Consider the following 27,118-nt stretch of genomic DNA (forward strand, 5'->3'; position numbering starts at 1 on the left):
CTCCATGCCTGTCCTTTTTCTATTGCATCCTCAGAAAAAGGGTGGCAGAACTGCAAGATTAAGGAAAAGTCACAAGCCTGACAATTGCCAGCTTCATTCCCTCTCACTCTTCTCTGAGAGGGAATCTACTAGTGCTTTGTGGGGGCTTCCATGACATTTTTTAATAAGTAGTGAGAACTGCCTTGAGCCCAACAGCCACAGGAAGTAGGCAGCCAGCAATCTATACATTTTCCATTTTATCCAGGAACTGTTAATTTCCAGGCTGACCAAACAGCTGCCAAGTGACCTCCTCTCACCTGGCATTGAATCCCTTATTCCAGTATGAGTGTTCAAATTTCAGTAAAAGGAATGGCAGTAATTATTACAGGGCTCCTAAGCCTATTGGTATTTTATGAGGTGAAAAGCTTCCTTAAAAGACAGAAGAAAACCAGCCTAATAAATGGGTCATTATTTCTAAAATCTCTGTAAGGAAGCCGACACTTCTCTTTACAGATTTTAATGTACCTATCTTGCATTTAGCTCACTACAGTGAATGGTCCAGATGCAAGGAGAGACTGAATTCAGAAAATAACTTGCATTTTGGCAGCCAGTAAGGCAGACAAGCCCAGTGAGCAAAAGCTCATGTTCAAAAGAGGAGCAACTGTGTTATGTGCACTCCTATCTGGGAAATCTGTCCTAGAAATCCCAGCTGAAACCCAAAATATCATCTTTCCTCATCTTCCCTGATCTAAGAACACTGGCCAAGTTTCCAACATTCACCATGATTCAGCCTAAAAACAAAAAGCAGTGTGGTATCATCAAATTGTAAATGCAGGCTCATTTTCTAGACCCACCTCAAAAGAGCAACCAAAATTATGGCTCTAAAGATCCATTTAGTCCCAGCCAACATTTCTGCCAGATACACAAAGCTGCCCATGCATAATTGCAATACTTACCCAAAATGCCTTCAACAAACCCTCGATATTTCAGGCAGTTTAGTGCTTTACAGTCCTCCCTTTCAGTCAATCTTCAGCCAATGTGGCTCGAAAAATGGAATGATACTAAAAGCATTATCTCATATAGGCAGAAAAGAGATCTTGACCCTTTGAGGCTATTAGAACTATACTTTAAATAGGACAGTCAGTCCAAATCAGGCTAATTCCAATTTATTTCTCTCAGAGGGAAGCTTTCTCTCCAGTTCCAAAACAGTTCCAGGATGGGAGGTGAGCAGAACCAATGTTAGTAACATGTGCCATGGGCAATGCTGGCACTGTCACCGTGAGTGACAAGATGATGCTCATATTCATTCATCTCTAGGCTGCTACACAGCAGAGAAAACCCCTGCCCCCTAAAGACATCACCTAGAGGCACGTTTGATTACCATCAGAGATTTAGTCCTTCACAGGGGGGAAAGAAATATGCACCCTGAGCCTGATAATAGAAGACAACCTCCTGGAACACTAAATTCCCCATACTGACTGTGCCAGCATAGCCTTTGTTTTGCACCACACAATATTAATTTTAGCAAATGACTGCTTGTTCTCATGCAATGTCACACCATTAAACGAGAACCAATTCATTACCCTAATAAAGGATTTCCCTGCATTTTATTAGTCATTTCTGTTCAAAGTACAAACTAAAAGCTATTTAACAACTAAGAACAAATACAGCAACATAACTGAAATGGTGCTATTCTGTACTTCCATTTAAATTTTAAAAATCCTATACTTTTCTAAAACACCTACCTCTAAAGCAAGACAGTAATACAAAACTGGAATTAAGATTCACAAAGGACTTTCAGAATACTAAACACCAACCAAATTCTTACTTCACTTCCCTAAGAAAGGGGAACACATTGGCCAAGGTCACAAGTGGCAAACTGAGAGTTACAGGGCCTGCCTTTATCACAAGGGAGCAAAGGCTTCTGTATCCCTTAGCAACACTAAAAAGAAAATTGCACCTGATATTTGCCTTCCAGGCTTTAAAAGATCATGAAAACTTTATTACTGAGTAGACATTAAACACAACAAAGTCTCAAGGAAGGGAATCTCTGTGGCAAGATCATATTACCGGCAAAGGTGAGTTTTAGAGGTCACGACAGACAAGACTATGAGAGCCACTATTACTGCCCCGGGGAAAAAGGCAGTTTATGTGCCTGACCCGCCTGCTTTTGCAGCCTTTGTAGTTCTCATTTATACAGACACCCTGGCATCTTTGCAACCCAGGAGCCTCTGTTTGTATTAAAAGGAGAATTTTTGAAGCAAACTAGCCAAAACACAGCTCACACACAGAACAAGAAGTCACCTTGCGCTGCCGCACACCTATAAGGGGAAGTAATACAAGACGCGGGAAAGAAAAATGCCTGCCCCGGGGAAAGACCTTTTTATTTCACCGTTCAGGCCCACGCCCTCGGGCTCTCTGCCCTGCTGGGCCCGGGGCTTTGACAGCGACCCCAGCGCACCGCGGCGGGGTTCGGGTGGGCGGGGGAGGTGGCGGCGCCAGGCCGCGTCCCCGCCGCCCCGTTCACCTTGCGCTCACCTTGACGGCCGGCCGGCTCCAGCGCCGGGAGACACCCTGCCCCAGGGCCCGAGCAGCGGCCACGCCGCCGCCGCCAAAGCCGCGGCCTCCCCGCCATCGCCATGGAAACAGGGCGTAGGGCCGCACCGGGGACACGCTGACCTACACGCGGAGGCGGGGACGGCCCGGCCCCGAGGCTGCAGGAGGCCGGTCGCCCTTCCGGCCGCCCAGCGGGCAGTGTTCTTGTCCCCGCCGCAGTCCCTGCCGCCCGTCCTACCCACTGCCTGCCCCGCCCGCCGCCGCCGCTCACCCTCAGCCGAGCCGCCAACACGCAGTACGGCGCCATTTTGTTCACTGACAAAGATGGAGTCGCGCCGCGATGGCGTCACGCGGCCCCTTTGACATCTCCGGCGCGCGCCCGGGGGCGTGGCCGCGAGGGTCCTGGCAGGGGGACACCCACGACAGGGAGAGGGTCGTCGGCTGCCACGCGGAGCTTCTCTGGGCGGAGAAAGGTTAGAGATAGAGTGGCTTTAGGGCGAAGGTTTATCTCGGCATCCCCCGGCGTTTTTCCGCTCGGGGGAAGCGCTCTGGCAGGCGCTGCCCTCACCCCGGCCAGGACCCGGGGGCGGGGCGGTGCGGTGCGGTGGTGAGGGCTCCGCGGGGCCGCAGTAGCAGCGCCAGGCGGGTATCGCCTCGCCATGGCCAAGCACCACCCGGACCTTATCTTCTGCCGCAAGCAGGCGGGCGTGGGTGAGTCCCGGGGGATGGGGGGATAGGGGGATGAGGATGGAGGAGTCCCCTGGCCCCATTTCCCGCCGCGGGGCGAGCGGGAGGCGCGCGCGCGCGTGGGCCCGTTACCGGCCGTTGGGCGCGCGCGCGGCCGTTAGGCCCGACGGAGGCGGGGAGGAGGAGCGGCGCGCGCCGCCCGCTTCTGTCCCCTTCCCTCTCTCTATTCCTCCCTGCCTCTCTCTCGCCCTCTTTTGCTTTCCTTTTATTTTCCTGTTGTTTTGCTGCCCCGCCGTGCGTTACGGATCCAGCAGCATTTGGGAACATCTTTTTGGCTGTGAGATGAAAGTTATCTTCCGGCTTATCCCTGTAATACAGATAACGGGATTTATCCTTGTCGCATCTGGGTCAGTATTTGGGTCAAGTTTTAAAGAACTCTTGTACAAGATTAGAAGTTGAGGTACCCCTTCCAGGTTTTTGTCACTCCTTGTAAAAGCAAATTTAACAAATAACTTTCTGCAAAATCCATAAACACAAAACATTTAGCTGCACTGTCCATAGGAAATATCTTTTTAGAATAGTCAGTGCTTCTAAGCATCTGTCTATGTTGAAAAGTCATGTCCTGACAAGCCCCTTGTCTCTTCAGCCAAATCACTATTTAGTCTTTGTGAATGTGGACATCTAGTCTTTGAAACTCGATATTTACGGCATTTATCCAAATTCCTAAAATCATTGCTGTGAGTGTCCTAGACAAGTGACAAGACTTCTAAGATACATTTAACTACCCTCATGTTCTAAAGCAAAGAAGGTGTTTGGGCTGCTTTAAACAAACACTTGATTTTATTTCCACACCCCCCCCCCTTAAACCAGTCTAAAACTGTGCCAAGACTCATGTACAGCATTTCCTTCAGTCCGACACACTGGCTGTGTTTGAAGTGGAATAATGAATGTGTGTTTTCTTACTGCAGAGGGGTGTCATTGTGCATTCACAGTGCATCTTTGGTCTTGGTAAATATCTCCAGGAGGATATATATTGTTTATCATGAATGTTTGTGTTTATGCTCAAACTGTTTCTGTGGTTTAACCTTCAGGTTTTTTTAAGGACTGCTCATTACAGAAGATAATTATTCGACATTCAAGCTTGTAGTTACTTAGATTTTTCTCCTGCCTCAAATAATTTTTTTTCTTTATTTTTTTTCTTTCAGCAATTGGAAGACTCTGTGAAAAATGTAAGTATAGTGTCCACATTTAGTTGCTTGATAACATGGTGGTGTGGTTAGGGCATGCAGTTTAGATTTGAAGGTTGAAATCTATTTTTGCTTTAACCACAAACTTGATGTCACTCTGAGACCGGAACAATTACCTTAATGTTGCAAGTGTAACTCAAGGAATACTTAAAAAGTTGCAAGCTCAAACAGACTCTCACAGGAACGCAGTTCTAGAGTGAGTAGCTGCTGCCAGCATTTCCTGTGGCTGAGGCTACAGTAAGTACTTCATTAGATACTTGTAATGTGTAATGCCAAAATCTCATCCTGATTATTTCAAAGCAGGGGGAAAAAAAAACATTTTTGGATTCTGGCTTCATCATATTGTGGGAAAGTATGATTCAGCATCTAGGAGAAGAAATGGAGGGCAAACGTCTAGAGTTAGAACAGGAAAAAAACCCCATGGAATCGAATGCTTAGCCGTGAAAGGGAAGAAAGAGTATGATCTGTTGTTAGATCCTTGTGATCTGTTGTTTGCTCTTGTAAGGGAACAGGACAAATGAAGTGAGTAGTTTATGATTCAAAAATAGTGTGAAAATAAGTAAGGTGGGAGAAGGACAGTCTGAAGCAAGACAATCGTTTTCAAGAGCACCTGACAGTGAAACAAATTCCCATTGGTAGTAGCTGAGGGCTATCACACCAGAGATTTAAGAGCAGGTTAGGCAAGCTGTCTGTGGGAGTCAGGATTAGATAGCTTGGGAACTGGTAATGGGATATGAAGCCTTTCATCTGTAGGTCAGTGTTTTGGTTAAGGTCCAGCGCAGCAGAAACTGTTCCTGGCATCTGATGGCTCCTTGCCTGTATGGTATGACTACTTGAATTTCACTCAGTTCCTTGTGAGAGAGCAAGAGCAACTTTTGTGAAATGGCCATTCATGGCAGTTTGCCCTTTCTTTGGCCTTCTCACAGATAAAGGATTAAAGGGACCACGAGTACAGTCTCTTATCTCTTTGAGGATAGTAACTCCAGACTTTTGTTGATGTGGCACTGTGGGAGAAGCTTACACTGCTGCTTCTGTGTAGGTAAGGACACTAGTCCTGTCAGTGTGGCTTTTTCTTTTTTAAGTGAAAAAGTCAGGAAAAGTTGTAGCATAAAAGTAGTGGTACAGTCTAAGCAAGTCTTGGCTAATCACAAAGAAGTAACTTTGGGTTTCTTCCCTGACTGTGAATGTATGACTAAATTAAAAAAAACCCCTCGAATATTGCAGGCCACGGCCCTTGTTCCTCTCAAGTCTGTGTGCAGTACAAAGTTATGCCCTGTGCCTGCAAGGCACATTTCTGCAGTTCAGCTATATTGTCTTTGAGTGTACAGGCAAGTTCTTTGACTAGGAAGCTTTTCCTCTGACGTGGGGGGTGGCAAAAAGGCCATTCTGTAACCAAAGGCTCTGCTGTGCTCGCAGGTGACGGCAAGTGCGTGATCTGCGACTCGTACGTGCGGCCCTGCACCCTGGTGCGCATCTGTGACGAGTGTAACTACGGCTCCTACCAGGGCCGCTGCGTCATCTGCGGGGGGCCCGGAGTGTCCGACGCCTACTACTGCAAGGAGTGCACCATCCAGGAAAAAGATGTATGTTGCCATCCCAGCTACATGGTAGCCGTGCTTACCTTTAAGGGCTTGGAGCTGCTGAAATTAGTGCTGGGACATGGGATGCTTGGCACTCGTTTGCAGTACCTCAAACCTTTCTTCCCGTTCTGATAGTTCCCTGTGTTTGCAAAGCATTTTGAGGAATTGTAACTCTCTTCCTTTTAAGGATCTGACTGTTTCACATGCTCACAGTTCATTTCCTTCACGCACTGCTTGTTACCACTTCAGGTTGTTATCTTACTACCTCTCCAGCCTAGGTTTCACCAGGGTCAGAAACATTGCAGACACTGTAAGGCAGGGGCAGGAGCAGCTCCTCACTAGAAGTCCATTATGAGCCACTGATTAAGAGCACATATGGTACTGTAAGGCCTGTGGAATCAAAACCTTTGTTCTCCTTTGAATAACAACATAAAGTTGGTCCTTAGTGTCCAGTGGCTCCACTGGTAATTGTGTTTCACAAGTTTGATGCTTGTATCATTTCAATGGGATACAATTTATATTTTCTTATTCTTTTCTGGAATGGTGTATATTGTAGATAACTCTTTCTGCTAATGTTTTTTGGTGTAATGGTCCCTTTTGTCTACAGTCAGAGCTATAATCTTTTTATAATGTTGTACTGAAAGATAGCCACTGCACATGTGAAATAAGGCAGCTGTTCACTCCTTGTAAGGCTTTTGTTAATAATCCAACATGAGTGCAGGAGATGAAGAACTGCAACAAAGCATTAGAAAGACCTTACAGAAGAACAAGAACATGATGCTTACAGTTCTGCTATCCCAGAATATAGGTCTGGTAGCTATGAGAGTGTCTGTTAAAGGTTGCCCTGTGTTTTGCAAATATCATTTCCTGTGCACCCTAATGACTGTGAAGAACATGCTGAGAGAGTGGTTCAGAGCGATTTACAGGAGTGTCCTCAGCTGAGTGAGTTGCTGGTTTAATTCTCTCCAGTGCCTGTTTTCTCTAGAGGACTGCAGCCAAATCCAGGACAGGAGCAGGTCTTCATTTGAATTAAGTCATTACATCTAACAGGACCATAGTATTTCTCTGTTTCTAGATATGGATATAAGTGCTGTGATGGTGATGCTGCCTCCTACTTTAAAAATGCTTTGAGAAATAGTAGTTTTGTTCACATGCCTTTGGAATGAAGACAAGTGGCTTTATAAGTCATGAGTAAAACAGGCTTGGTTTTATTTTTATCAATTCATGTGGATTCCCAACAGGTGTTTATCATAACCTAAGATCACCTGTGTCTTATCATGTCTGGTTCAGGTGTGAAATAGCCAGCTGCTCTGTCAGGGAGGACTGTAGAAAAACATAGAGCTAGAGGAGAATAACAGGTCCAGAGTATTTTAACACCTGAGTGAAGGCTGCCGTGAGTGAAGAAAGTTGCTCCATAGCAGAAAACTCAAATGTTACATATTCATGCAGATGTGAATTTGCAGATCTGAAACAGCAGATTTGACATGATTTGTTTCAGGATTGAAAAGTGCTGGCACAAGCGTAGGGAGCTCAGAAGGAGGAAAATTAAGTGTGCTGCTGCCTGTCACAGTTATGGTGTCTGGTGCTGGTGTGAACAAAAAAAAGAGATGGACAGAGCTCTGTACCTGAAGCTTTAACAGTCCAAGGTTTCAGCCACAGCACTTCCATCATCCTCAGAGAAAGACTGGAAAAGAAAGTGAAGCAAGAAAGCAAATGAAATGGAGGGCAGAGGTGGAATGCTATTGGGCACAAGGCAAAGGACCTGGTTACTCTTGGTTCATTTATTCTGGTGGAGGAAGGAATGAAGTATTGTTTCAGCCCACTTTGATCTGTGGGTGAGGGCCAGATTCCCACCTTTTCACCCAGGATGTGAGTTGCAAACAGTAATCTTTTCCTGGAGAAAGGAGCATGCTCATGAGCTGTGTCCTTAGGAGGAGGTGGAAGAATGAACAGAGCCCTGCAATAAGGCTGTCAGGATCTGAACAGACTCTATGGATCGTGGGAGGCAAGGCTTGAAAGAGTCCTACTATTGAGGTTCAAAATGAAATAAGGAGACAATAGCTAGAAATGGGTTGTGGCAGGTGTATGGGGGAGGGATGATTTCTGTTCCCCACCTCTCCTGTTATTCCTATCATGCAGATCCTCCCCACCAGATTCCATCTCTGGCACAGGAGCCAGGCAGCTTGGGTGCAGATTCTACAGCATCTGACATCTGCCCAGGGGCTTTCTAAATGTAATGCACTCAGGCTTGCACATCAGCCAAGGACACGTGTTCCTCTGCCTTCTGGGCCCCTCACAGCTGCTGTGGCCAGCCATAATGTTTTGCCCTAAAGAATTATGCAGATGCTGGGCTCAGGTGGCCCACGGGCAAATGTTCCCAGGTATACCAAGAGGTGCATTTCTGATTTGGTTTTGCAACCACACCTCTCAGGAGGGTCTCCCCTACTCCCCTTGCTTTTCTTGTGGTTTTTTCCTCACCATCTACTGGAATTCAGGTACAAGAACTTACCTGCGTAGCTGCTGTGAGTAGCTGACTGTACAGCCTCTGCAGTAATTGATCCAGGATGCAAGAAATCTGAGATTCAGTTCTGCTGTCACAGCTGAGAGGGGTTCCTAAACACAAGAATGGTTTGGTGGCATCTAGAGCAGCAAGATTCTTCTCGGCTAAAGAGGGGAAGGGTTATTCCTCTGGGCTCTATAAGTCCTGCATATCCTAATTTAGAAAGAATTCAGTCTTGAGGCACTGAGCATCCTTTTCATTAAATGGCTGATGTTATATGAGCTGTTTTCCATTTTGGCCCTGAGGGAGACCATGTCCTACAGTAATGCTGAAAAGATATCCATCCTCTTCTCTGTTCCAGTTCTCTTACTGGAGAGTAATTTGTCTGTACAGGTGTTTGAAATGTGTTGAGAATGGGATGAAGAGTGTGGGAACTGAGAACCTACTGAAACTATGATGTTGTTCTGTGTTTGCCCATTTTCTAACTTACATTTTCTCTTCTTACAGAGGGATGGTTGCCCTAAGATCGTCAACCTGGGCAGTTCCAAGACAGATCTTTTCTATGAAAGGAAAAAGTATGGCTTCAAGAAGAGGTGATCCTATTCGTACGTGGCTACCTCCTGTTGGGTTGGCAAGAGGGTCTTGGAACATCTCTGGACTTTAGTCTTATTGAAAACTGGTTGATTATTTTTTTCTAAAGCAGTACAAATTCAGTAATATACTTGGGGTTGGAGAAATAACAGACTGAGTGGAGACTGAAACCTGATCAGAACCAATGATGAGAGAGGGCAAATGAAGATTACTGTCTCTTGCCTTTGCAGAAGCTCTGCTAGCAGTTGCCCCATCTCTCTAGGCAAAGCAGAGTGGGCAAGCACTTCCATGTAGAGGAGACCAGCTCAGTAAAAATGGCAAGTGTGTTTCTAGTGTGGAGAAACGCACTAGAGGTGTTACAGCTTGAGGTTTTTCTTACTGGGCCTCCTCTCAATTGTTTGAAATTGCCCCATCCATTAGTGTTGAAGAACAGAGCATCAATCTGCTCCCCTCCTCCCTTCCTCCAGTATATTTCCATGCTGCCCTGTTTTGTAAGGAACCTGCTCGTGGCTGGTGCCTTCCTAGGGAGAGCACAGCTGTTCCATGTTTTCTTTGACAGATTAATCCAAGGCCATTTCTTGTAACCATTCCTGTAGGATGCATACCAATAAAACTTTTTCTTTTGGGTTTTTATTTTTTGTAAAACAAGAATTTCTCTTTGGTTCATTCTGTGCCTAGCCTCTCTGGAGCTTTCTGGGGACACGAAGGATTAGCCCAGCTAGCACTTCACAATGGGTTATCTGGTTTCTGACAGTGTCTGCTTATGGCCACGTGACCTTGCTGCAAGGAGCTTCAGGGAACGGCTATTGCTTTTGTCTGCCTGTGATCCCAGCCACTGATCATTTTGTCCCGTAGCATGAGGATCGCTGAGCTTGTAACCCTTACCCTGGCTAATACGGCTGTGGATGTTGTTTCACCGTGCAAACATCCAATCCCTTTCTAAAACCTACTAAGCTATTTGACTTGCTATCCTGTTCTTGTGAATAAGTTAAAGCCTTCCCTGCTGTAATGGGAAACCAACTATTGTGTTCTAGGCTATTGGCCGTGTGCGTGCTGGAAACCAGAGGCTGCTTGTTTGTCAAATACCAGTACAGGCTAAAAGCAGTCTGTTGGCTCAGCAAAGATCTGGGAACAGGCGCCTTTGTGCAGAGGCGGAACTGAGTTCCCCACGGGTGTGTACACTCCTCAGATGGTTAAATCAGGGTCCTGGCTCAGTGTGTGTGCCCTGTAGTCCTCCAAGCGCTTGTAGTCTGAGCAGAGCGTGTGCTACACTAACATGGTTGTCTTTGTGCAGTCTTGGGGTGCAGAGCCCCAAGACCTTTTTTTGTTTTGTGCCCCTTCCAGGATTTCAGCTATTTCTTTGAGCCTAGTACCAATTCCTCTAACTACTCTTTGGCTTAAATGCCTCTTCTACCTGCTGCAACCATTTGGATAAAAGTGAAAAGCACACAAGTTGTGATTATCCTCCCCTCAAAAGTAATTTTTCCCCTGCTGCAGCTGGCTTTATCTATCACTGGCCCTACAGCTATCTCAGCTGCTCCTCCCTCTCCTGCCCCCAGCTATTAATTCTGTCAGGTTTCTTTTCCAGGCTTTTTGCAGTATCTGAGAGTATGTTTTCTTCCCTGCACCATGGTTCCCCTACACAGCTTCTGGTGGATGCCATTTGCCAAGGTGTTCAGAGCAATCTAGCTCATTGGTTACAGCAAACCTATTCTCCCAAAGCAGTTCAATGGGAATAAGCAACTGCCTCTGTAGACCCAGAAGCCCATGTCAGACCTGTTATCAGCCATTTTAAATGCTGTATTTCTTGAAAAGCAGGCCATGACATGCAGATTTTTTGTACCTGGAACTTTATCATTTCAACCAGAATTTATCACTTACCCTCAGTCAGGCTGCCCAAATTATCAAACTAGGAATGCAGAAAGTTTGTACGTATTTTTTTTCTTTCCTGGAAATTTGGAAGATGACAAAAGTTTTTCAGTGAAGGTAGAGGGAAATAAAGTAAGGAATTATTTTTTACCTCAGAACCAATACCCCCTGGTGAGCTAATTTTAGAGCACCCCTTGTTCCTAATCATTTAGCAGGATCAGCCAGGCAGGGCTTGCTGTAGAGGTACGAGTGTCCCCATCCCTTCCCCCATCCCCAAAAATGGCTGAGCATACTCACTTTCTTGGCACTCTTGATGCCCTCACGCTGACTGCTGGACATATCAGTCTGGATTCTGAGAGTTAAGCTGCCATTTCTAGTTGTTCTGAGTCACTGGGCAGGTGGAGAGAGGGAGGGACAGGCTTTTTCCCCTTTGCCTTGTTTGCTCAGACAGCTCCAGGGAGCATGCCAAATGCTGCTGGTGCTCAGATCAGTTCAGTGCCACTGCCTTTCTGGTACTTTCAGAGCATGGACAGAACATTGCCCTGAAGCTGCTAATTCAGACAAGGGTAATGGACACAGTTTTGTAGCCCAGAAAAATAACTCTTTGCTTGCCTGGCAATGATTTCTAGGTACCAGTAGATGATACCTAGGCAGGGCCTTTAGAAAACTGCAGTATTTTTCACCTAAATGGATTTTAAAGTACTTGTCCAGGAGAAGGAGATTGCCTTGCAGTACTGGAGACCAGAGCATGTGCTAAAAGGGCAAGTTTCCCCACAGGGGGGGAATGAGACAAGACACGTCCTGCTGCTGTGTGCAGGCCAAGCTTTGGAAGGACTTCATCAGTCTGTGGAGTCCTGTGCAGCCAGATTCAGGGGCGCCCTGGCTGCCAGCTGCAAAGTACTTGTGTGGCAACAGCAGGGAAGGGTGGGAGAGACAGGGACAGCTTTGTCAACGTGGCAGCTGAACCCCCACGGTGCTGTCTTCAAATCCTAATGCATGGAGCTAAATGTGTCTTCCTGCCATTACTTTCCTAGGTAGTGGGGGTTTTTTTATTAAAGTGTTGCATAACAAATTTTAAAAAAACCCTTTAATTTCAAATATTTACATTGAAGGAGAGAACATGGGACCTTTTGGCCTATTAAGAAATTGGCCTCTGTTGCCAGTACTAACAAGGCATTGCTGTGTTCTGAAATGTAGGTGTTCCCTGTTACACACCCCTTCAGACCAACTGCCAGCCACAGCTGAGCTCAGCAAATAGCTCTGTAACATACCTCCAGTCCCTTGAACCACCTAGACCTTGTCTTGACAAAGCCCTTGAGCCCCAAGCATTACTTTTCTTTAAAAAAAGACAAAACAAAAAGGTAGATGAAGGCCTGGAATCTGCCTGTGAGCTTTTCCCGTGGGAGCTGCACGGACAAAATCTCGCTTCTGAAACTTTATCTGCACAGGAGCTGTTATTTTCTCATTACAGACATCAGCTGGAGATGTTTGCCTTTTTCAATAGCAGGAAAGAATTTTTCATTTCCTTGGGGTTGTCATGTGAATTGAATGTACAGAGGATTCAGGGTATGGCGATATTAATTATGCCCAATTATAACCTGACTCCCCTTCCTTGGCATTAAATAACCCGACCAAACGAGCTCTGTCCCAGTGGCTTGGCAATTGCTCCCGTCCCCATGCACATGTGACACGGTAGCTCTGCTTTGACGTAAGAGCCAAATGGCTGAGAATGCAGGAGCAGATACTGTGACAGAATTCCTCTGCCTGCGTGTGTACAAGGGCAACGCCATAATTAAAGGAGCACAATCAAGGCACAGGTATTTTAAAGATCCCTAATATGTGACATCCTCTTAGTAACACCTTATTAAAACAATAATAGAATTTTAGAAATGTAATTGCCTTTTTTTGCTTAATGATGCTAAAAATAGCTCAGTCGTTTTAACTTCCTGATCTCTGGCTGACAGCATGGGTTTTTTTCCAGCAAAGCAAGGGAATAATTGAAAAAAAAAAAAAAAAGCTGTTCATTTGTAACTAAATTCCTTTTAAAATAGGAGTGATGAAAATAAGGCTCCTCATAATAGCTCTCATAAATCTTCCACTTCTCTTTCCCCTTCCCCTGCAGGAAAAAAACTTCAAAAGTTGTTGTTTTTTTTTCTTTAATCAGTGGGAAAATGAGCAAAGGTGGCTGCTGTGTCTGGGAAGGAACATTAATAGATTTCTTAACACATGGTGTTGGCTGGCCTCAAAGAAATGCTCTTCCGTGGCAAAGGCAGTACCTGAGCTAAAGTGTTCCTGAATGAGGGAGGACAAACCAAGCCCAGAAGGAGGCTGAGGACTGTTGTGGAAATGGAGCAAGAGATGAACTTTGTATCTTTGCACTTGGGAGATGGTTACCAGGCCAGCTACCCCTGCTGCAACAGAGACTGTGGTAATGCTTGTGTCAGCACTGAGGAAGATGTAGGACATGTGGCTGGGAGAGCCTGGAAACACCATTCTTGGTGTCCCTTCCACTAGTTTGGACTGTCACTTGGGTCAAAAGCTGCTTTATGTGTGGACAGCAAGCAGCCTTTGCAAGTGGTGTGTGTGCAAGATGGTGTGACCTTGGACTGTAAAATACACGGCCTGGGGATGCCTGTCGGCATTTTCTTCATTTTCCTGGAACTAGTAATGGGTATGCTTTGAAATAAAGGGTGTGGATCTGTGTGTGCGCTGGGTGAGAGTGCCTTCAGCTTGCCAGTGGGCGGTGCAGCTCAGCCTTTGGCAATGGAGGTGCCGCCATCGGCCCCTGGCCCCAGGGATGGCCGTCACCACGGTTGTCCTTCCTCAGGGCAGCCTGTAACCCCGAACCGTGCCCGAACCCGCGAAGGTTCCGCGGTGCGGGAGCACCCGGGACGGAGTAGGCCGCGGCCGCCCCGGTGCCTACATCTCCCGGCAGTCCCCGAGCCGCGCCCGGCACCGCCCGCCGCGCACACCCCCTTCGGCTCACTGGCTGAGGCAGCGCTCCAATCCGAAGGCGCCGCCGGGCCCGGCCAGCCAATGGGAAGGCTGTTGCTAACACGCCGCAGTTATTTTTAGCACGGGCGGCCCTCGCGCACCTTGCGGGTTTCTCGTCTCCGCCGCGGCGGGGCCCGGCCCAGCTCTGTTAAAGGCGGAGGCACACAGGCGTGCTGAGACGAAATAGTCCGGGGGGCGGGGAGCTCGTGCCGGGGGCAGGGTCTCCGTCCCCGTCTCGGGGTCGCGGGGATGGCCATGCCCTCCCCGCAGTGACACCAGCGCGCCCGGTTTGGCCTTGCCCCGTTGTTTCTCGGGGAGATGCGCTCGTAGCCCCCCGGGCTCCCCACCCTCATCGGGGACCCGGGGGACCGAGGCGTTTGCAACGATGGAGGGAGCCGGGATTTCTCGTGGGCACGTCGCCCCGAGCTGCTCCGCTCTAGCAGGGCGGGGGGCTCCACCACGGGGATTTTTCCAGACGTGACTGGGGCATGCAGGGAATTGACCCTGCGGGAGTCCCGGGGCCGGCCTTGCCACCGAGCTGGGGCTTGACAGTACTCGTGGTGCGCGGGGGCGGGGACCACGCCGGCCGGTCTCGGCCCTGCCCGCTCCGTTCGATTCCCCCCCACCTCCCGTCGCCTCAGGCTACGCCGCTTGGGGAAATCCTCAGGTCAATTCCCCTCTAAGGCCGCGGCCCCCTCCTTTCCCTTGCGCTCGGATGCGGGATACTCCCGGTGCCGGGGGGGCAGCAGAGAGGGCTCCGCCGGCCCGACCCCCCCGCCCCATTCCGGGGCGCTGCGGACGGCGACGGGAGGGGGAAGTAGTCCCGGCCCGCCCCCCGCGGCCGCATCACGCGGGGCGGGAGCGGATCCGTGCGCCGAGAGGTTGCTAAGGGTGAAAGTTTGCCGTGAGTTGGCTCACTCGGGGCCAGGGCGCGGGCGGCTCTGGGGACACGGCAGCGGCGTCCACACCACAGCACCAGGCCCGCCCCGCGCCGCCGGGGACAAGGGAGGGAGGGGACGGACGAGACGGGGCAGAGCAGAGACCCGCCGGCAGCGCCCACGGCCCCCGCGACAGCCGCCAGCAGCCGCCGGCCCTGGAGCCGAGGACGAAGTAAGTGGGGCTGGGGGGTGCTTCCCTCCCCAGCACCCCTTCTCGGGCTGGGGCCCCCCCAGCGCGCGTCCTCTCTGTGCGCTCGGTCTGAGGGGGCTCATCGTTCCCCTCCCCGCCAGGAGCAGCGATTTGCCCGTCCGTGGAGCCACTGTGTGGCTGTGGCCACGGGGGGGATTAATGGGGCTTCAGGGGAGAAGAATGGGGGTGAAAGTCATTGGATCGGGGACGCTTTGCAGTGCCCCAGTTCACCATTTCATTCCCTTCAGCCCAGTTTGAGGGGCGGGGGGACTGGAGCGGGATACGGCTCAGCCCCAGCCCTAGCAGCCCCAAAAAAGGCAGGCTGGGTCCGAGGGCGGCGGCGGGCACCCTGGGCTCCCGGGGAAGGGGGATGTCGCCAGGGTGTTCCCCTTCGTGCACGATGAGCTCCGTGGGGGAGAAGCCCGGCGACAACAAAGGCGCTGTCGGGGCTGGGCTGGGCTGCCCCCCTCCCCCGGACACCCCGATCTGCGGTGCCCCGCTGGGCGTGCGGGGCCAGGAGCTCGCCCTTGTTGACATGTCCGCATCCATCCGACCGCTCTGTTGGGAACCTTGTTTGCGACCTCGCGTGCCCCACTGGGGCGAAGGGGACAAGCAGCGAGGGGCGGGGGAGACAGACAGAAGGATACTGGACTTGCGGCCTCCCGGGCTCCGACCCGCAGCCGTGGCGGGGCAGCAGCTGCGGGGTGGGACGCGCCCGCCCATCCCTGCCGAGACGGAGGGAGGAGAAGGGTAGAAGGGGGCGGCTGCCCGGCGGTCCCGGGCCGCGGGGCGTGTTCCCGGCCGTGGGCAGCGCCGGGAAGGGCGGGCGGGCCCTAGCGCGCATGTGCCGTGGAAAATTTTGTGCCCTGCCCCGCTGGGGGACGCGCCGGGCCGGGCGCGGGGCGCGCCGGGAGCTGCAGTCCGGGGAGAAGTAGGTCGCGGGGCAGGGAGGGGGGGTGAGGACTACAGCTCCCGGCGTGCCGGGGCTGGCCGGGCACCGGGGATGGCCGCACTACCGGGGATGGAGGGGGTGACAGGGTTCGTCCCCGCGGGGCCGTTCGTCTGGCGGGGGGAAGCCTCTCCGCCGGCGTTTAGGGGGGTGCTGGGAAGGGCGCTCTCGTTCCAGACGGGTGTGTCCGGCTGTGGGACCGCGGGCTGTCTGTTCAAGTCCCGAGGCGGTGGCCAGCCCGTTCCGGGGGCCAGGCCTCCTTCGGGATCTCAAAGGGGGATACCGGCAAGGTCACCCACCGTGTTGGTGTAGCCAGGAGGAGAGGGAATCGTTCCTGTATTGCTTCTTCTCTGTTGCAAGTGATGGTCTGGCCTCTCCCCTTCAGCATACCGATAAACGGGGAATCTGAGGGGGCTCCTTTGTTCCCTGCCAGCACCTCGAGGCTGTACAGTAAGCCTTTACTTTGAAAATGCTGGTCTTTATGGAAGCCTGCTCAGAATACCTCTTACAATTGATATTCGGTAGTTTCTTCTCTCAGAGCCATGCTGCTTCAGCTGGTTTTCGGTGGGGTTTGGGTTTTAAAATTTTTTTTTAAATTACTTTATCACTTTCTAGTGCAGTAGAAAGAAATTGAGAGGCGCCTACTGGAGCATATCTTGCCATATCAACAACCTGAGGAGCCAGTGACTTTATTTTGTGCCTCCTGCAGGTATTAGTTGTATGCCACTACCTTGGCAGCTTTGGTGTTATTAGGCTAATTAACTTACCTTTTTCATAAACAAGGTACAGAATATTCTCTTTTTAGGAAAACAAGAGAAAAGAATAAAGGAGACGATGATGTGTAATTGTACATTCTCATTGATTTCTGCAAAAAGTTGATGAGGATCTGGACTCCTCAATGTATATTGAGACATTTGTGTTGCAGATAGGGTGTTAACAAATTTTGGCCACTCTTTCTTTCCCAGTCTTTTATATCTGATTTCTTACTAGATTTTTGATCTGGATTAGAATTTATCACAAGATTAAAAGACTTACAAACTGTCTGTTCTCTTCGTGCTTAACTTGCTGGGATCCCAAGGTGTCCTCTTTTCGAATGTCTCAAAGCCAAAGTAGTTAGAGAGCTCCGTGTAATCCTCCCTTGAGGTAGTATAGTCCATACAAACTCTTGTTAGGGTTTAGGTATGCTCTTTAGGGGTTTGCTTCATACTTCATTTCTGTGGAAAAGGCTCTGTCTCTGCGCCAAGACTTTTGCTTTCTGAAAATGGCTTCTCCTTACTGTTCGTAGAAAAAACTGTGGTTCCTTATTTCTTTGGTGTTCATCTGTTCTTACTTGGACTTGGTCAGGTTGCAGTGACCTACCAAAGTTTGTTACGTTACAGTAATTCCTTGAAGTAGGTTTTTAAGGCAAGACTTCTTTTTCATTCCCTTGTTCCTGCGTGGTTTTATGTTGCTGAATCAAACCCAGAGGGGGTTCCTTTTAGAACTGGCCTCCCTGTTGGCAGATTTGGGATGTGGGATCTGTTTCTTGTTACCATCATCCTAAAGCTAAGCCTCTGTGAACTCGGAGTAGTACAGAAAAAGCATAGAATCTGCATCCCTTTTTTGTAGTAAAGCTTCAAAATACTTGAGGGTTTCTTTAAAAATTATTCAGTCCTTCCTGTCCACTAAACTAGACCAAGCAAACAAGTCTGGTCAGTTTTTTGATTCCTCCTGACTTAGGCCAGCATGGATACCTGGTTGTGCTCCTGGGATTTTTCAGGAGAATGCTGACAGTGTATGTTTGTACTCCATCCCCACCCCCAAATAATTGTCACACATCATAAACATTGGCTTAAGTGCTGTGCAAGAACATCCCTAAAGCCCATTTTAGGAAGACGGTTGAACACAGTGTATCTCTTTGAGCAAGGTGAGAGCAGCTGAAGACACAGCGGCCTCTGACTAAGCTGCCAATTAAAAACTGGATATTCTTCTTTCCTCTGGAGAGGCGTGGAGGCTACTGGAAGTGTGCTTCCTCTTAAAATATCTGTGGGATTCATCTTCTTTGGATGAGTGACAGAGTGTAGTGCTGACATACCTGGTTTGGTTTGGTTTTTTTTTGTACCCAGACAAACATTGCAAATCTGTGTGTAATGGAAGAGTTGAGTGTTGTGGTTTTGCATTGTGCTTTTGTGGGTTCTCTCCATTTTGGAGACTTCCTTACAAGGCAGAGAGAGAGAGGAGGGGAGGATTACTTCAATCTTTGGCAAGCAATTTCAATTTTTATTAAGTAGGTACCTGATCCTGGCAGAGCTCATCTTCCCTCTGTGCAGGGATAAGCGATGTGAACTGTATTGGACAGGTTGTTGGCACGTGCGTATTTTGTGATCCTATGCGCGTTTCCTGTCCCATTCTTCCCGCCCCCCCCCCCCCGAATTAAACTGAGATTTTATTCTTGTAGCTAGGCAGAGTCTCAACTGCGTACACTTAATAAGATATGTGCCTGCCAGTCAAGGGGATAGTAAACATGGGCTGGCAGCTGGTGCCTCGGCCCCCTCCCTTGCTCCTTCTCGTCCCTTCTGCGCTTGTGCCAGCAGGACGTGGCACCCGGCACAACCACCCAGCCTCCCAGAGGAGAGGCTGGCCCTGCCGTCCTGAGCACGAGCAGATCTCTCCGCACAAAGCTGCTGAGCGAGTCACGAGGTTGTTCAGGTGCTGCACTTGTGCTCTGGAGAGGCTGGTGCAGGTGAGGCGTGCTGGAAGCAGCTGGGTGCCAGGGCAGGAGAGTCGTGTTAGATGTGCTGACAGAGCTCTGCCAGAGCAGACAGTGGCCTGCCTGGTTACAGCAGCAGTGCTTGGCAGCGAGGTGAGTGTGATGTACATACTTGTGTGCAGGTAGTGGCTACACCCTTATTTCTTCTGAAAGAGGAGCAGGGAGACTCCTCCCTACTGGCATCCCTCTGTTTTGAAGACCAGTAGATTTGTGGTGACTCTCCTAGAGAGCATTACTTCTTGTTAATATTTGTGCAAACTGCTCATTCTGCTTTGTTCATGAAAAGGCACAGTTGTTTATCTCAACAGGTGGAGAGCTGTTGTCTTCTCTAGTCTTCATCCATCCTTTTCTCTCTTTCCCTAGGTCTCTTTGGAGTCAAAACTTGTCTATGTTTCTGTCATTTTGTTACTTTTAATACACTGCCCTGACTTGCTTGCTGCGAAGAGAGTATGCATCTGGAGATCAAAGTTGCTCTTAACTTCATCATCTCATACCTGTACAACAAGCTTCCTCGGAGGCGGGCAGACCTGTTTGGTGAGGAGCTAGAGCGCCTGCTGAAGAAGAAATATGAGGGTCACTGGTACCCAGAGAAACCTCTGAAGGGATCTGGCTATCGCTGTGTTCATATAGGGGAGACGGTGGATCCGGTGGTGGAGCTGGCGGCCAAGCGGAGCGGGCTGGCTGTGGAGGATGTACGTGCCAATGTGCCAGAAGAGCTGAGTGTCTGGATTGATCCTTTTGAGGTTTCCTACCAGATCGGTGAGAAGGGCTCTGTTAAGGTTCTCTACCTAGATGACAGTGAGGGCTGCAGTGCCACAGAGCTGGACAAAGAAATCAAGAGCAGCTTCAACCCTGATGCCCAGGTATTTGTCCCTATCGGCAGCCATGACAACTCGCTGTCCAACTCTCCGTCCCCCTCCTTTGGCCAGTCACCCAGCCCCACCTTCATCCCTCGCTCTGCACAGCCCATCACTTTCACCACTGCCACCTTTGCTGCCACCAAGTTCGGCTCAACCAAGATGAAGAAGGGTGGAGGAGCTGGAGGAGGGGGCAGTGGAGCAGGGGCTGTGCAGCAGCCGAGAATGGTCAGGTCTCCCACCACCAACCTGCTGAAGCACAAGGGCCTCTCCCTGTCTATGCACTCTCTGAACTTCGTCGGGAGCGCTGGGAGCCAAGCCCCGCAGTCACAGCTCTCCCCCAATGCCAAGGAGTTCGTTTACAGTGGCGGCTCACCGGGAGCCAGCAGTCTCTTCTTCGATGGTGTTGCCAGTGAGAGCCAGGCCAGCAGCATCCCGCCAGCATCGCAGTTCAACGCCAGCACAGGTGGTACCTTTGATATGGCTCAGGTCTTCAGTGGCAGCACCAATAGCCTCTTTCTGGAGAAGTCTCCCTTCGTGGAAGGACTCAGCTACAACCTGAATGCCATGCAGTATCCTAGCCAGTCGTTCCAGCCCGTCGTCCTGGCCAACTGAAAACAAAGGAAGGAGAGTATTTTGGGGCAGGGAGGGAGGGGGGGAAACAAGAACAAAACAAACAAACAAGAGGGAGAGAAAAGTAAAATAGAAATATACAGAAAATATTAAAACCTTACAAATATAGGTTCTTGGGAAAAGAGAGAGCTCAGTGTTGTTGCGCTGTGCTGGTAACGCTCCTGAAGCACTGAATTGTTTTTTAACTCAGTACCTGTGCTTTTTTCCTACTCACTTTTTTACTCCTTAAAATGAGTCTTGGGCTTTTTTTTGGTTTGTGTTCCCATTTCTCCCACCCCAGCCCAAGACTGGTGCAACTGTAGGTCACAATGCTCCTGATTCCCTGCACCACCCCCTGCCCCACGCTGGACACAGGGCCCTTCCACCTGGGGGTAGGGATGTCATCTTCATACCACTGTGCTGGAGGAGGGACTAGAAGAGGATGAGTCAGTGTTGGTGGAGACAAACACACTCTTGTTGCGTGCTAGCCAGAATGGGTGGGTGAGCCTGCTTTTTCTGTTACAGCTCTGCACGTAGACAAAGAGCATCTCCTGTGCCCACGGGTGCAGACCATTGTGCTGTTGTGGCTCCAGCCCAAGCTGGCATCAGCTGTTCTGTCTGTGTACTGAAAAGCACTAACTCTTCTCCTTGACCATCTTCCAGCACGTCACAGGGCAGAGTATTACTGTGAAATGGCTTCTTCCTGCTCCCTTCCTCATCTGCACTTCCAGCTCTGGCTACAGGGGGACAGTGCTTTGAGCTTAGTGGCTCTGGTTATTGGACCTTTCTGTACCTGAGCGAGAGGGCCTTTTTGTGCTCTCTCAGGGCTGCCCAGTCAGTCTGGGTGACAGCCCCTGTGGTGTAGAAACACCACCTGCCTGTCCCTGTGGCTTGGGGGAGGTGGCACTGAACCAGCTGGACTCGGCTTGGATCCTGCCCCCACTCCCCAGATGTTCTCCCCAGCAGCAGGGGCCAGCATCCACTTGAGGTGGCCCCTGAGGTCAGAGTTCTCATTATGTGCTGTGAATTCATCTTCTTGTCTCAGAGAAGAAATTCCTTCCTTTTTAGTTAGTGAGGCAGCACAACTTTTCAGGAAGATAGGGTGATGTTGTTGAAGCTGCTGTCTTGAGTGGTAGCATAAGGGTTTGTGCTTTCAGCTGGGTATGCACCTGACTAAATCCCTTGCTTTGCCTTTCTGGAGAAGCTTGAGGAGGGGGCTGATCCAGTGCGAAAAGGAAGCACCTGTCATAAATTCCTCATTCCATCCAGATCACATCAGCATGGACAGTGGCAACCTTAGGGCAGAGTAGAGCTGGGTGCTCCAAAGGCAAGTGGTCATCTCAGCCTGTGAATGTATGGTGCCCCTTCACAGCAGGGCTGGGATCTGGGACTCCTCAGCTTTCCCCAGGATGATGTGCTGCAGTCAGGCAGTAGTGGCTTTTCAGCTTGATTGCTTCTGTGTTGAGGACTCCAGAACCCACCTTCCAAGAAAGCCAAAGGAGGGCAGTTTCATGCCCAGGAAGTGTGGAGGCTTTTTAGGTGGAAAGGGAGGTCTCCTTGGAGGCTGCTATGTGAGCATGAAAGTGTGCAAAGGGGAGAGACATGGAGATGATGAAACTCCAGTCTTTGAAGTTCTCAGTTTAAATGAAAAATAAGCTTTTTTGCTGCTTCCTGAACTTGAGGTTTGGTTTCTTTTAATGTTGCTTCTTGGAGCACAGTCTGAAATCCGCTCCTCCTGTGCTCGTGGAACCAATGTGCTCTTTCAAGAAATCTCAGTTTGAGGTGAGATGAGCTTGACCATGTGCTTTTCCTGCTCCCTTCCCTGAGATGGAGGCACTCCAGCCCTTTTGTAGTTGTGTTGCCAGTGAGCATTTGCAGAAGGTAACGGGCTGTCGGAGGGAGACTGCCTCTGCCCAGAGCTCTCCAAGGAGTTTCCAGCGCACCCCTCCTCTCGATGGGTGATGGGGAACGCGGTCCTGACCTTGTGCCTGGCATGGGTTCCCAAGCAGGCTGCTTGCTATCAAGCTATGACCAACGCAGCAGGTGGGTGAGGAGACCAGAGCCCAGCCAGTTTCCCCAGAGCTGGTGCCCACAGCCTCTACCCTGCAGGTTTCCAGACTAGGACAACTTGATGAGGAATGGCCCAGCTGTTGTGTTTCCCTTTTTTCTTTCCTTTGAACCTGCCGCTTAACGGATGCTACCACTGCCATGGAGTCCTTCTCCCCAGCAGGGTGCTGCTGGGTGCTACCCCACATGCTACACTGGACTCTGAGGGCTGCTCAGCCCCTGATAGCAGGACCTGGTCCAGTTGCCCCCCCACTGTCCCCACATCTGACAAAGCCACCTGTGAGCTGCTGCCATGAGACAGCATGCTCTCCTCCAGCACAGGGAGGGAGGGAAGAAGTGGGGATGTCCCCCGTCCACCTGCTTAAGTGTGTGAAGCTTTGATGCTGCTTTGCCCTGCCACACGTATTCTACCTGCTTTAAAAATAGTGGTGTGAGTGGAAGGAGGAAAAGAAGAGGGACCAACCTCTTTGCATCTTAAAAGGAAAAAAGTGTGCTTCAGAAATGTTCCTCCAGCATCAGGCAGCAATGGAAACTAATGGCCTTTTCAGGTCTTTTCTAGTCTTGGATGTAGGCGTTCAGCTTCAATTTTATTTTTTAAAAACCTGCACTAATTTACCTGGTTTCTTAGGAAGAGAAGAGAGAAGATTTTTTTTTTTAACTTTTATTTTTTATGGGTTTATGTTCTTTTTGTTGATGTCCGTTTGTATTGAATAATTTGCTACATTTGTAAAATGTAAGAGGTATATATAATATATGTATATTTCTAACGTAAAAAAATGTAATTTTTTTCTTTTCAAGATTTTTTCTTAAAAAGAGGAGAGAAAAAAATATTTTTTCAGGAAAAAACTTTAAAAAAAAAAAGAAGTGGTGAAGATTCCTTTCTCCCCACTCAGCCTCCCTTTCCTCCCGCCCCTCTCCAAGGAGTGAATCTACAGTTGCCTTGTGGGAGAGGAGTGAAAGAGGACAGAAGTCTGTATGTCTCCGAGTGGAGGGTTTCTGTGTGTGCTCTGCTTGGGGTTTTTTTTGGAGAAGGGGACTACTGAAAGGGGGGAACCAGGGGGTTGCTGTCTTTTTCTTTTTTTTTCCTTCTTTTTTTTTTTTCTTTAGCGAAGGAGGAATACAATCAGAGTTTTGTATTCAGAATGTTGTGCAATATTTTGGAACGGGATATTGGTGTGTCTAGAGATTTAGTTAAAAACAAACAAAAAAACCCCACAAAAAGGTTGATCAAATCTGTACAGTTTCTATTGTTCCAGATTTTTTTAAGTTTGTATTAAAAGCATGATATAATAATCATTTGTTGTGTGGTGTGTGCCCAGTGCAGAGAGAACACCTCGGATGTGCCTGGTTTTGGGTAAGGAGGGATGCAGCCACCTTCGGATGAACTGGTGCTCAGTGTCAGCCTTGCAGGCAGGGTCCTGGTTTCACAGCATTAGGAATAGCTCAGTGATGCCCAGGATTGTGCAACAGGGCCAGGACAGCTGTCTCAGTGACCTCTTCTGCTGCCAAGAATAGCAGTACATAGGAAAAATTGGCGATATGCCTGGCTATCCCTGGTCCTGCCATGATTCAGCTCCCTGGAGAGGGGGGTGAGCTGGCTCTCCTCCCTGGGGAAGAGGAGGGAGCGGGATGCCTTTGGTGCATGGTGCTTTGGGGGCCTTCAGTCAAGCAGCAGAGTTCCTAAAATACCCAAATTCTGTGGCAGCTCGCTAGGACCATCACCGATGAGGCCGGGTTAGAAGCCCTCTGGTGTCACTTCAGGGGGTAGATGAAGCTCCGCTATGCAGTGCTTCCTGCAGAGGTGCTGGTTTTGGGTTGGTTTCTTTCTCCTCTGCACAAACCAGTTTGTGTTTATCCTGAGGTGGCTGGGGTGCTTGCTAAGCTAAGGGAGCATCGAGGTACATGTGCAGGCTCTGTCCTCCCTGCTGTGAATGTTCATCCAAGGTGACTTCCTATAATGGGGTGGGCTTGAGGCTGGATATGAGAACATGCAGCAATGATAGTGGTTTGATTTTGTTTTTCTTTCTAACCTCTCACTGCTCAATTGCAATCAGAATTTCTGTTTAAGAGAGCAGCTCCTTTTTAAGAAAAGGAGATAAGATGGCTGAGGAAGGTGCTGAAGTGCCTGTCAGGCCCCACAGGTGCCGATGTCTGTGTGACCCAGATTCCCCAGCCTCACCACACTCCTCCTGCTCCAAAGGGTGCCTCACAGTTCCCCATGCTGCTTCCTTAAAAAAGCTGTTGAAGGGAGCTGCTCTGAATGTCCTTGAGGAAACCAAACAAGGAACTGGAGCTGACTCCCACTAGCATCTTTACCCATGCCCTCTCAGCCCCTCTAGCCTGAATTTCTTCCTGCAAGAGCTCGCTGTGCCCTTGGTTTTGTGAGCCCCAGGAGCTGGGCTGCTGCTCGTGCCTGCTGTGCACCGCGTGACTGTCACACTCCACCAGGCAACAAAACTATTTTTTCCCCTTTGTGTCTCAAACCCCTTGTAATCATTTATCTAAAGCATGCACAAACGCTTGCCCTTAGACATGTTTTTGGAAATGGAAGATCGAGGGTGACTATATGCCTTCCTGATCCTTGCCCTGCATTTGCTTAGCTGTGACACAGGGAGGTATGGAGCCTTTCCCTTTTTGGGCACAGGTACGGCCTGGAGTTGGTTTACAGCTGATAGCTGCACAGCCTGGGCAGGGATTAGGGAAGAGGTTTAGTATAGCCTTGTTCCTCAAGGGATATTTGTCACTGTGCTGTCTCAGGGAGCAAGAAGAGTGTAGGGAGCTGAACCCCACATAGTGCAGTGCGCAGGGAGAGCCTCTGCCTTCCATCAGCCTTCAGAGGGGAGCTGCAGGAGCCCTGTATTGGGCCACTGTGGGGTAGTGCCTGGGTGTGGGAGCATTTGCCAGATGTTTGGACGGTGACCAAGTCGGCCCCGGAGTAGTGTGCTCCAGCAAGGCATGGCAACAAGATGGGACTTGTCTCCTGAAACCTCCAAAGCTATGGGCGTGGGGGTGTTGTTTAGACACTCGTCATAGGGGACTCCGTTATTAAGAAGGAAACTTGCAACTTGAGTTATGGAGAAGGCGGGCTCCTGCCTGAAAGGAGATAGCGCGGGTAGAAAATGCCACACTTCAGCCTTGGGCTTTTCAGTCTGTGACAGCAGCAGCAGTTTCTGACTCGAATCGGGCTGTTTGGGGAGTAGGAAGGGGCTTGTGCCCAGAGGAAAGCCTTATGCAAGCATGAAAAGGTCCAGCGAAATAGCCTGAGTTTAGCTCAGCAGGAGAGGATCTCCTGCTACCCTAGAGCCTCCTGGAGATTTGGGATTACTGAGATTGAATAACACATGGCATGGGCGCTGCCAACAGCGGGTGCCTCCCCGTGTCCCAGCACTTGCTGACATGCCAGGACTGAGAGGTGGAAAAACACCACTAGTGGGGGGGGGCCAGGACCCGCTGAGTCCTTGGCATCCATGAGGCGTTTTCCTGCCAGTGCCACCTGCTCCATGCTCACATGGCTGCAGCCACAGCACTGCCCATGGCCCCAGCGGGTGTGAGGGGCAAGGTTGATGCCACAGTTGCAAAGGGACAGACAGGTCTTTCCACTCCACATGTGTCCTCCACTGGAGCACAGGCACCAGCCCAGTAGCAAGCTGTGGCCAAGGTTAGCCACCTCCAAAACCTTGTGCTTTTTCCTTTGGTTTCTGTGGCTGGGCTCCAATTCAAACACAGTCAGGAACATGTTCACCCTAGCCTTGCAGAGCTGTTCTTCCAGTGTCCCTCCACTGCTGCCTGTGTTGTCACCTCCAGAAACTTGGTCTTTTTATAAAGCTGCTGAAGAATGGACCTTTCACCCTACATCCCTAAGACACTCCAGTGAAGGGTAAGCCCCACCTGGCACACATGGTGCTTTTGAGTTGTACTGGTCAGTGAAGGGCACATTTTGTGTGTGGCCATTGCCAGTGGCAAAAGTGATTCCAGCATGGTACATGCGTGTGTCAGGAAGGAATGTGTTCTTTTTTCTTCCCTTAGAAGCCCCCAAAGGCACAGGAGTGAGGTAGGAAAAGAGGGTCAGGGTTAAATTTTGCCTCTTTGCCTTGAGGAGGGACGGGAAATGGTACAGGTGAAACTGTGGAGGGAACTTGCTCCCTCTTCACCGAATGCTGAGAAGGCAAGAGTAGTCCCTATGTTATTCTGCAGTTGCTGAGACCTAGCTGGGGGAGGGGGGGGGATTTGTGCTTATTTTTGTTGGCCTTGCACTGCTGGCACAGTTTGACTGCTGAAGGAAGCAGATCCTCAGGAGGGAGTGTGTCCCTCCCACTTGGCAGGGTGTTTCCACCAAGGACAAAGTTTTTCTTCAAGTGAATCAGCCAGAAACTGCTTGCAGAAGGTGCAGCTGGGGCTTTCATCAGAAAAAAATGAACCTGAAATGACCCACACAAGGTGATGCATAGGGAGGGCAATGGGCGATGTTGCTGCAGCAGGAAATGCTTCTTTCACGGGCCTCAGTTGCAGAGCTCAGCGAATTCACGCAAGGGCCAAGTCCAGCTTGCCTCAGCAACAGGCGTTCCTGTATTTCCTGATCTTCCTGCGGTTGGGTTCAGTGTCAACACGTGCTGCTGCGGGCTCCCTCACAGGCATGAGCGGCGTCACAGCAGGCCCCGGGCGCCTTTCCAAAATCTACCGAGGTCATCCTCTGTCACTGCCTGTGCCCAGCATTGCTGTCCGGTGCCGAGCTGCAGCCGGGAGGAGGCTCTGG

General features: G+C 49.9%; 3 protein-coding genes across 4 annotated transcripts in view; 2 read left to right on the forward strand and 1 right to left on the reverse strand.

Annotated features, from left to right (window-relative positions):
* ACO2 (aconitase 2) overlaps positions 1-2,906 on the reverse strand; it is a 22,313-nt gene extending 19,407 nt beyond the window's left edge. Inside the window, exon 1 of the mRNA XM_039570259.1 lies at positions 2,807-2,906. Coding sequence (XP_039426193.1) covers positions 2,807-2,842 — 36 coding nt within the window. The 5' untranslated portion in view covers positions 2,843-2,906. The remainder of the gene's footprint in view (positions 1-2,806) is intronic.
* On the forward strand, positions 2,861-13,712 carry PHF5A (PHD finger protein 5A). 2 transcript variants are annotated; one of them, XM_039570261.1, is made up of 5 exons: positions 2,861-3,008; positions 4,428-4,451; positions 5,886-6,052; positions 9,057-12,826; positions 13,174-13,712. In XM_039570261.1, the coding sequence occupies exons 1-4, from the start codon at positions 2,876-2,878 to the stop codon at positions 9,144-9,146; spliced, it is 414 nt and encodes a 137-aa protein (XP_039426195.1). In that variant the 5' UTR covers positions 2,861-2,875; the 3' UTR covers positions 9,147-12,826; positions 13,174-13,712. The 2 variants fall into 2 exon arrangements, with proteins under 2 accessions (XP_039426195.1, XP_039426196.1); XM_039570262.1 differs by lacking the exon at positions 2,861-3,008 and adding an exon at positions 3,102-3,246.
* Positions 13,713-14,857: 1,145 nt separating this feature from the next.
* On the forward strand, positions 14,858-23,661 carry TOB2 (transducer of ERBB2, 2). Its single transcript, XM_039571012.1, has 2 exons — positions 14,858-15,113; positions 19,193-23,661. Exon 2 carries the CDS (start codon positions 19,279-19,281, stop codon positions 20,299-20,301), a length of 1,023 nt encoding a protein of 340 aa, XP_039426946.1. The 5' UTR covers positions 14,858-15,113; positions 19,193-19,278; the 3' UTR covers positions 20,302-23,661.
* The last annotated feature ends 3,457 nt before the right edge of the window (positions 23,662-27,118 follow it).

Source organism: Corvus cornix, chromosome 1A (assembly GCF_000738735.6).
Source record: "Corvus cornix cornix isolate S_Up_H32 chromosome 1A, ASM73873v5, whole genome shotgun sequence".
NCBI lineage: Eukaryota > Metazoa > Chordata > Aves > Passeriformes > Corvidae > Corvus > Corvus cornix.

Coding starts and splice junctions, on each gene's coding strand:
- PHF5A (XM_039570261.1), top strand. CDS start 2,876: ATGGCGTCACGCGGCCCCTTTGACATCTCCGGCGCGCGCCCGGGGGCG. Junction 3,009..4,427: donor GCTTCTCTGGGCGGAGAAAG/GTTAGAGATAGA, acceptor TTTTTCTTTCAG/CAATTGGAAGACTCTGTGAA. Junction 4,452..5,885: donor TGGAAGACTCTGTGAAAAAT/GTAAGTATAGTG, acceptor CTGTGCTCGCAG/GTGACGGCAAGTGCGTGATC.
- TOB2 (XM_039571012.1), top strand. CDS start 19,279: ATGCATCTGGAGATCAAAGTTGCTCTTAACTTCATCATCTCATACCTG.